Source organism: Corella eumyota, chromosome 6 (assembly GCF_963082875.1).
Source record: "Corella eumyota chromosome 6, kaCorEumy4.1, whole genome shotgun sequence".
Classification (NCBI taxonomy): domain Eukaryota; kingdom Metazoa; phylum Chordata; class Ascidiacea; order Phlebobranchia; family Corellidae; genus Corella; species Corella eumyota.
Window position 1 is genome coordinate 14043861 of NC_137495.1, and position 10739 is coordinate 14054599.

The 10739-nt window shown below is 32.8% G+C and overlaps 1 protein-coding gene across 1 annotated transcript; it reads right to left on the reverse strand.

Moving 5' to 3' along the window:
* Nucleotides 1-1115: 1115 nt before the first annotated feature.
* Nucleotides 1116-6414, reverse strand: LOC145755036 (arylamine N-acetyltransferase, liver isozyme-like). The gene is made up of 5 exons (XM_082571235.1): nt 6187-6414; nt 5283-5432; nt 3819-3934; nt 3187-3254; nt 1116-2721 (listed from the first exon to the last, which is right to left on the reverse strand). The coding sequence occupies exons 1-5, from the start codon at nt 6364-6366 to the stop codon at nt 2303-2305; spliced, it is 933 nt and encodes a 310-aa protein (XP_082427361.1). The 5' UTR covers nt 6367-6414; the 3' UTR covers nt 1116-2302.
* Between the last annotated feature and the right edge of the window lie 4325 nt (nt 6415-10739).

Below are 10739 nucleotides of genomic sequence, written 5' to 3' on the forward strand. Positions count from 1 at the left end.
CCTGTTGTTAAACTGACGTGTAACTATTAAAATACAGAGATCGTTGACTTCAGGTCTGGAAAACATTTAGCTTAAGTGAATGATCGTAAACTCAGAGATTCCAAATATTTTTAAATCAACAAAAAATAAAATTTTTTGTATTTATTTATTTTTAATGTGGGAAGAAATTTTTTTGTATTTATTTATTTTAATAACGACCTAAACATGGGGTAACATTTATTACCCAGACCCAGTCTCGGGTTGACTTTGGCAAATTGGGATATTATAGATTATAATTTTAATACTATGCTGGTATAGTGCCTTACTTAAGGAAACTACATAATAAAAAAAGGGGGGATTTAACCCGGGACCTTGTGTCGTAAAGCCAGTTGTGTTCTGGCTAGTACACAACGCTTTTAGTTAAAAAAAAAAGAAAAACAAAAGTTGGTAATTTTAATACAGCATGAGATCAGGCATATTGACCATATCGCGCATATACATTTTGGAGATGCCGAAATAAAAAAAACATAGTGAAGTGGTCAAAACACCATTGGTTTTACTTCACAAGGTCCTGGGTTTGATCCCCACTGCTCTCGTGCAGAAACGCCATAAAGTAAGGTGCTATAAACGCCATAAACTATTGCTGAGCAAGCACAAAATCAGCAGTTTAAATTTCGGGCAATTATAATCTATATAATACCCCAAACTTAAAAAGTTAAGACTAAAACTTATGTCTTTTCTTATGCCCTACGCTATCTTCTATTTGTGTTAACCCGGCAACGTGGTGTAGTGGTAATAACAATTGCTACACTACACTTGAGGTCGTGGGTTTAATCCCCACTGATCTCATGCTGTAGCACCCTTGAGTAAGGCGCTATAAACGATATAAACTCCTGCTTAGCCAGCACTTAATTAGCAGCTTAATTATCGAGCAATTATAATCAATAATATCCCGAACTGCCAAAGGCAACTTGAGACTGAGTCGGAGTAACTGATGTTACTCTATGTTTAAGTCGCGCATTTGACTTTCCCACGTTGAGGATAAAGAAATAAACAAAAAAAAATAATAATACTCTATATTTTAAAAACTATTTTTAATTTGAAGAATAATGTTAACTACAAACTAAAAAGGCTGACACAAGAAAAAATATTACAGAATTTGAAAGTTGTCCATAAAATAATAATAAACACAGCAATAAAAAAATAGAAACATTGCAATTTATGTTAATATAACAAAAGATTAGACTAATATTTCTAAAAGCACTGCTACCTAGCTTTTTATAGTAAAACTAAAGCAACAACACTTGCAAAAACTAAAAAAAAACTAATTTGAAATAAAAAAAAAGTTAACTTTTAGTAAAATTCGTTAAAACGGTGTAAAAATTTGGCATAAACACCAACTAGAGTCGACTTAACCTTATTAAGTTGATTTTTTTAGAATAAAGTAGACTTTAGAGTAAACTAAAAACCAAATGATTTAAAAAAAAACCTTAAACCTTAAATGATTGAAGAAATAACTTTTTTTTCACAAATTTAAAACAATTTTTGATATTGAGCAACACAAAAGAATAAAATATTTAAAATATTGCATACTGTCAGCATCAGATGCTTTAAAGTTAAAATAATGATTTAGACAATTTTAAAATAGATTTCAAAAATCTAAATATTTATGTAAATTATTGTATAAAACTGGGGTTTAAGTTATTTAAATAAGGGGTCTAAGTTATTCAAAAAAGGGGGTCAAAGTTATTTAAAAAAGGGGTTAAATTAATTTGAATAAGGGGTTAAAGTTATTTAAAAAAAGGGGTAAAAACTGTCCAAAAAAGGGATAAAAATTGTCTAAAAAGGGTCAAAGTTATTCAAAAATGGGGGTCAAGGCTATTTGAATAAGGGGTCAAAGTTATTAAAATAAAGGGTCAAAGTTATTTAAATAAGGGGTCAAAGTTATTTCAAAAAGGGGTTAAAGTTATTCAAAAAAGGGGTTAAAATTATTCAATAAAAGGGTCAAAGTTATTTAAAAAAGGGGGTCAAAGTTATTTAAAAAAGGGGTCAAAGTTATTTAAAAAAGGGGGTCAAAGTTATTCAAAAAAGGGGTCAAAGTTATTTAAAAAAGGGGGCAAAGTTATTCAAAAAAGGGGGTCAAAGTTATTCAAAAAAGGGGTCAAAGTTATTTAAAAAAGGGGTAAAATTATTTAAAAAAGGGGGAAAAACTGTCCAAAAAAGGGGCAAAAATTGTCCAAATGAGGGATCAAAGTTAATCAAAAAAGGGGGTCAAAGTTATTCGAATAAGGGGTAAAAATTGTCCCCAAAAAACGGGTCAAAGTTAATAAACGACTTCAATTCGATCTTTTCTATCACGAAACTTTGCGACAAAATTTCTTGGCAAATTGAGTCCAAATTTTGATTTAACAACCCCGCGGACGCCTTTAGACGGTTCCATTCGGACAGTTGTAACTTTGCATGTCATATTGTCCGAGTCGTTGTCATCATGCGCGTAATAATACTTTTGAACAAACATATCACCCCAAACCCCCATAAAACCCCTCTCGCTGTGCAACAAACATAAAAAATTCTGTCGCAGAAAATCGTCTGAGTTTGCATGTCGCCGCTCCAGAGTGTCAGAAAAGTCGGACATGTTGTAGCTGTCGGTCGTCAGCTTGTACATGATATCCCATCCATCCACTCGATGGCTACTCGATCCAGCAAAGTATTTTGGGTTGTCTGTAGCAAAACATCGTTCACCTAAATTGTTCAATTTTGTAAAAATTTATTTCAGTTTTTTATAGAATACCGGCAGCGTGGTATAGTGGTTAGAACACTTGGTTTCTGGACATGAGGTCCTGGGTTTGATACCCACTGCTTCCATGCATTAGCGCCTTTAGGTAAGGCACTATATTTGGCAATTGGGTAACCAGACACTTCGGCACCCGGACACTTCGGCCAACATTTTTTTCAAAACAGCGGGGTTTCACAATTTAATTACCGTGAAAAATTTTATTTTCGCATAGTTATGTACAGTTTTTTAGACAGTATTTGAAACAAAATAAGCAGTAAATTAATATTTTTTTTAATAATAATGTGCAAGAACATGTTATCTTTCTTTTCCTGTGTAAATTTTTAAATTTTACAAACTAAAACCTATAAAAAAACTATATTTGAAGCGTGTGCTTTTTTTTCTTTATAAAATTGATGATAAAATCTAGAGACCTGTTGAATCAAGATAATTTTTTCTCTTTCTTTCAACGACATAACTTGAATTTCCCAATTCTTTTATTCTAAATATATTAAAAAGGTTTTTATAACTTAAACTAGTATAAAAATGGTATAACAGTATAAAAATTGAGTGTTTAAAATCATTTTTAACATCTTATTTTCGACATAATGTAGCTATTGGCAAGCTTTTTTGTACTTATACATCCTCGATAAGGAAAGGTCAAATGCGCGACCTAAACATAGAGTAACATCAGTTACCCTAACCCTGTCTCGAGTTGCCTGTGGCAGTTTGGGATATTATAGATTATAATTGCCCGATAATTAAGCTGTTGATTAAGTATTGACTTAGCAGGAGTTTATACCGTTTATAGCGCCTTACTTAAGGACACTACAGTACGAGAGCAGTTGGGAATTAAACTTAGAACCTCAAGTAGTGTAGAAATTGTTATGACCACTACACCATGCTGGCAAAAAGTGCCTTACTACACAGTATGTAACTAGTGTAGATCGAACCACCGACCTCATGTAGTGAAACCACAAGTTTTACACACTACATCATGCCTTTGGCCAAAACTAACAACGACAATGTTGTTAAAAAATAAATAAAGATTGTTTATAAACTTTACCTGTAAGTGCCGTTAGTTTGAATTTGTTCTCTTCTGAGACAAAGTTGGAGAGGATAAATGAAACCAAAACCGGAATAACCTACATCAGCCAAATACTTGGTTTTCTCTATTTCAACCTTAGAGTAAAAGAGAGAATTAGTGAGGACTGTAAAGTACAAAAAAAATTAGCGAGGACTGTAAAGTACGAGAAAGAATTAGCGAGGACTGTAAAGTACAAGAGAGAATTAGCGAGGACTGTAAAGTACAAGAGAGAATTAGCGAGGACTGTAAAGTACAAGAGAGAATTAGCGAGGACTGTGAAGTACAAGAAAGAATTAGCGAGGACTGTAAAGTACAAGAAAGAATTAGCGAAGACTGTAAAGTACGAGAAAGAATTAGCGAGGACTGCAATGTATAAGAGAGAATTAGCGAGGACTGTAAAGTACAAAAGAGAATTAGCGAGGACTGTAAAGTACAAGCGAGAATAAGCGAGGAATGTAAAGTACGAGAAAGAATTAGCGAGGACTGTAAAGTACAAGAGAGAATTAGCTAGGACTGTAAAGTACAAGAGAGAATTAGCGAGGACTGTAAAGTACAAGGGAGAATAAGCGAGGAATGTAAAGTACAAGAGAGAATTACCGAGGACTGTAAAGTATAAGAAAGGTTAGCTAGGACTGTAAAGTACAAGAGAAAATTAGCGAGGACTGTAAAGTACGAGAAAGAATTAGCGAGGACTGTAAAGTATAAGAGAGAATTAGTGAAGACTGTAAAGGCCAAAAACCAATCAACAGCTTTAAGCAAAAACTATAATCAATATTATTCCAAAGTGGAAAAGTCAACTTAAGAATGGGTTGGGGTAACAAACGTTGCTTTAAATTAGGGCTCGTTAATCAACCTTTTCACTTCGAAGATTTAACTATATAAAAAAGTCTAAATTTAATTTAATTAAAAATGGGGATGGGCTGAAATCCAAGATACGACGAGCCCGAGTATTTTGTTGCGATACTCGGCCGATTACTCGGTTATGGCGTACGTCATTTAAACGTATATAACCGGTTACGAGAATCTTTCCCGCATAATTTTAAAACTGCAAAATATGCCAAAATCACGTATTTATGGATAATAAAGTGTTTAACGTTGGCAAAACTACCTACTGCTGAAAGCAATATCATTTTAAGTCCAAACGAAAATGTAAACGTCTCAAATTTATTATGCGTAAAATTTTACTATTTAAAAAGTGTATTTGTTGTGCAATAGCTGCTTAAATAACGTGAAGTAGATTATAATTTATTAGAAAAAGGCAAACTTCGTGTTTTTTTTATGTTTAGTAAATCATATACGATCTTAATTGACAAATCATTACTTGGCGTCCGAGTACTAAAAAATGCTCGACAAGCACGAGTATTGAAATATTCTTAATACTCGGGCCGAGTACTCGGACTCAGATTCGATTGGCCCATCAAAAACTAAGTTAAATATAAATACCTGTAATGTTAAATGACTAAATTTGTCCTTATATGTGTCAATGTGATCAATATATATTTGTCCTTGTAGTATGGTAACTTCAAAACCAATAGTTTTAAGAAGCCAGTAGAACAAAGTATTTAATTCGTAGCAAATGCCCCCCTTTTTCTCCTAAAAAAAATAACAAAATTTTAATTCCATTTTGATTTGACACAGTCTTAAGTTGTACAAATTTATTTTTTTAACGACAGTTTCATGGACTGCAACTTTTTAAATATCGTTGGCAACAAAGATCAAAACACTTGGTTTTAACACATGAGTTCCTGGGTTTAATTCCCACTGCTCTCATGTTGTAGCATCCTTGATTAAATTCCACAACCAATCTTAATTTTCAAAAAACAATACCGGCGGCAGTGTGGTGTAGTGGTAAGAACACTTTCTACACTACATTAGTTCCTGGGTTTAATTCCCAGTGATCCCATGCTGTAGAGTCCTTTATTAAGGCGCTATAAACGGTACGAACTCCTGCTAAGTCAGCACTTAATCAGCAGCATAATTATCGGGCAATTGTAATCTATAATATCCCAAACTGCCACAGGAACTCAAGACTTGGTCGGGGTAACAGTTGTTACTTTATGTTTTGGTCGCACATTCGACCTTCCCACATTAAGGATAAAAATTTATACAAAAAAATAATCAATAATATCTTTAACTGCAAAAGCCAACTCAAGACTAGGTTGGGGCAACGATGATGCTTTTTGTCGTAGTCACAAAGTTGTCCTTCCCACATCGAGGATAAATAATAAAAAAAAACATATATATAATTGGTAAAAATAAGTTCATTTTAGAATGTAACAACATGCTAATAATGGTAAGCGAATCATAAAAATCTCATTTTTGTAAATCATTAAAAATAGAAAATTACCTTGACCACTTTGTTGAAAATAGATTCCAAGTTATATTGAATTTGCCTTCCCGACACGATTTCAATATTTTCAAAAGGCACAGTGTACATATGTGCAGCACATAGGTTTTGTAAAACGTTTAAAGTTGTTTTCCGATCCCCGTTATATCCAATTCTTTGTAGATATTCATTTACGTTCATTTTTAAGATTTTAAAATGGAATGCCAGTTACAATAATAAAAAAAACAAGTTTCTAAAAAAGAATTAATTTTTTTTGTTGGAAAATTTTATTTTTTTTGTATATATCTTTATCCTCGATGTAGAAAAGTCGAATGCGCAACTTAAACATAGAGTAACATCAGTTACCGACCCAGTCTCGAGTTGCCTGTGGCAGTTTGGAATATTATAGATTATAATTGCCCATATTTATGCTGCTAATTAAGTGCTGAAGTTCATACCGTTTATAGTACCTTACTCATGAGCACTAAAGCATAAGAGCAGTGGGGATAAAACCCGGGACTTCAGGTTGTATATTAGGTATTCTGACCACCAAAACATGCTGCCGATTCGAACATAATGTCTTGTGTTAATCATCTGATCATAGCTGATATAAAAACATTTAAAAATGGATGAAATTTTTTTTAGTAAAAAGTTTTTTTTTTTTTAGTAAAAAGGCGCAAAAAAGCTTCAAATATTATGGCAAATATAAAAATGTTTTTTTTTAAATAACCGTAAAGCACGAAAAAAATCGGCCTGTAGGGGGGTATGTTTGTATGTCTAGAAGTACACACATGATTTTAAACCGGCAGCGTGGGGTAAGAACACTTGCTACACCATACATGAGGACGTGGGTTCAATCTCCACTGATCTCATGCTGTAGCGCCCTTGAGTAAAGTGCTATAAACGGTACGAACTCCTGCTGAGCCAGCACTTAATCAACAGCTTAATAATCGGGCAATTATAATCTATATAATATCCCAAACTGCTAAAGTCATTTTGAGACTGGGTCGGAGTAACTCAGGTTTTTCTATGTTTAAGACGCGCATTCGATTTTTCCACATCGAGGATAAAGATATACACATAAAAAAAGTTTTTAAAAAAAAATTAAACGCTGTTGATTATTTAAATATGTAAGTTTATTACTTATTTCGTTCAATAAAGTAAGATGAATTGCCTTTTATTTGCCCTTTGTTAAATTTTTTGCCAAACTAAGAAATAGAACAAAACCTTTATTACAAAAAAAAAAATTCGCGAACTGTGATAGTGACGTCACTATTTTATTTGTACAGTAAGAATAGAGTAACTGCAAAAAGTGTGACCGCGCGTTCTACTGTTATATTTTATATTTATTTATCCTCTATGTTAAAAGGTCGACCTTACAACCTAAACATGGAGTATTATTAGTTACCTCGACCCAGTTTTGAGTTGCCTGTGGCAGTTTGGGATATTATTTTTTATAATTGTCTAATATTGAGACTGTTAATTAGTTTTTGTCTTAGTTTTATAGTTTATAGAAACAACTAAAATGTGCAAAAAATAGTAAAATAGAAGCAGTGGGGATTAAACCCGGGACTTCTGTACCAAACCTAAATTAATTCTAACTACAATGACGGGCAGCCAATCACTTTATCGTTGTTTTTTATTTATCTTTAAATAACAAGCACAATAAAGTAAATTGATATTTTTAAAACAAAATTTGGCATTCAATTAACTAATAATTCATAATGTGTTTCATAAATAATTTACAAATTAATATTATTTAAATAATTTATATTTCTAATAACGCTAATGATAATTATTATCTACAAGTAAGTTTTTGCATGTAGTCTAAAGTTCTTTTAAAAGCAATTATTCTGCGCTTTCCTTACTTCAAGTTTCCAGTTTTGTTCCAAATCAAATCGGTCGTCAATGTGGTTGGCGGCACGAGTTAGGATAGGATGAACATCTATACGATCAACAAACGCGTTTGCATTCACATTACTGCGACCTTGGAGGAAAAAAAAACATTGTTAAAATTTTGACTAAACGACCGGCAGAATGGTGTAGTGGTCAGAACACTTGGCTTCACTACAAAACATCCTAGGTTTTATTCCCTGCTATAGACCCTTAAACTACCACAGGCAACTCAAGACTAAGTCAGGGTAACTGTTGTAGGTTTAATCCCAACTGCCCTCATGCTCTAACGCTGTTGAGTAAAAGGCTATAAACGATATGAACTCCTGCTAAGCCAGCACTCAATAAGCAGCAAAGTTATCAGGCAATTTTAATCTATAATATCCCAAACTGCCAAAATCAACTTGAGACTGGGTCGGGGTAACTGTTGTTCCCCCATGTTTAGGTCGCACTTCGACCTTTCCACATCGAGGATAAATAAATACAAAAAATTTAAAAACCTATGTTTACCTTCAATACAGTTTCTGCCACAATTTCCATTTTGGGTTCTTATGTTGAAATCAATAGCGTGACCAACCACGTGATTGTTACGTCTTCCGGGTACCAGAACACGTGATCGTGACGTAGGCGATGCTCTACGGATGAACGATTTTGTTACTTCAACCTAAGAAAATAATTTTGATATTTATTTTTTTTAAGTGATGCCGGGCAATCAACATTTTCTGAAAATAAAAGGGTATTTCTCTTACGAAAGTTAAGATAGAAGATTAATCGAAAATGTCTTATGATTTGTCGACAAAATGGCGTTTTTAGGATAAAATGGCGTTTTGTAACGTTTTCAGGTATTTTCTGTGTTTAACTTTTTAATTATTTTTTTCCAATAAGTTATAAACCTATTTTTAAAGAAATTAAATCTTACGATAACTCCAGTTTCTTGTGCAATGGAATCAACTTCATTCAAGAGTTCGACAAAGTTTCGGTGGACCAAGATCGGGTTTGAATCCCTTGACGTTATTGTCAATGTTGGTGTGTATTCTACAATTGGGCAATCTAGAAAAATTAAAAGTTTTGTTTTCATTTTTATTTATCCTTAATATGGGAAGGGTCGACTTCACGACCTAAACATAAAGTAACATTTGTTACCCTGACCCAGTCTCAAGTTGACGTTGACAGTTTAGATATTATTAATTATAAATGTCTAAAATTAGGTTGCTGATTGTTTTTTTGAAACTGTTTAAAGTGCCCTACTTGCTACAACATTAAAGCATTAGAAATCCAACCAATGAAATCATGTAATAAAGTTAAGTGCTCTAACCACTACGTCATCGATAAACATTATTCGATCAAAGTTGAAATTAAACAAAGTTAAAACATTTAAAAACGAGTTAAACTAGTTTTAGATGTTTACATTTAAACAGAGATCTAGTAGTTAAACAATTAAGTTAATTACAACTTGTTAATCGTATTAACTAGGCGTATTTATAAATATTAAAACAGCGCTACAGGCGAGGCGGTGCCAGTTTTAAAAGCGTTAAATAAAAAACTAAAATTCTTTGTGAAATAAATATTTAACTTTTAAAAGGCCGAACTTTATTTTTAATACAACTAGTATTTAAACAATTAAATTTTTATTATTTTTAAATATATTTTACTGTGATCATTTAAATATTTCTATTTTTTTAAATTTCTATTCGCTTTAAAAAAGTAAAAAAGTGACGTCATTTCTGACGACGACTGGCTTCACTACACAAGGTTCTTGGTTCGATACCCACTACTTCCATATTGTAGTTTATTTAAATAAACTATTCTAAACAATTCTAATTAGCAGATTAATTATTAGGCAATTATAATATATAATATCCCAAACTGCCAAAGTCAATTGAGACTGGGTCGGGGTAACTGATGTTACTTTATGTTTAAGTCGCACATTCGACCCTCCCACATCAAGGATAAATAAATATGGAAGTTATCCTGACGTCATAAATACCTGTTTCTTGTTGTGGCTGACTTAAACAACACTGTCGATCGACTCCGCCCCCACAGCTGATTGTAACGTCATAATTTCCAAGACAATAGTTCGACGTATCTTGACATCTGCCTGATGACGTAACGCACGTGACGTCACTATTCTGAGCAAAATTTGCCTCTGCAGCGACACCTGGTAGGTAATCGAATAAAATATTACAGAGAAATTTCTTAAAAATAATAAAATTTATGTAGGGGGAAGTTTGGTGCTTTTAAATGGATTTTGGCTGGAAAATTATTTAAATAGGTTTTATTAATAAAACTAAATAGTTGATGCTGTTGTTTTTTAAATTATTTAAAGATCTTTACTGGAAAAGGTCTTAAAGTATCTGAAAAAGCCGAATTTTGGTCAAATGGTGTGGCATTGGTGCGGCTTCTTACATAAAACCTTAAGCGGATAATACTTAAATACGGGATGCGAAAAGTTACGGGGTGTGGAAAATAAAAACCTTATGTAAACATTAACAAAAAATCGCTAATTGTGGAAAAAAAGGAATTTTTATGCCCCTAACTAATTTCCCCTTGCACTTTAGAGTCGATTTCGTATCACCCCCTTTAAAATTATTTCTGCATTATCCTTCAGCCCTTCAATTAAATACACAAGCTACAATTAAAATTGTAACTTACATTGTACCCCACAGTTCAAACAACATCTC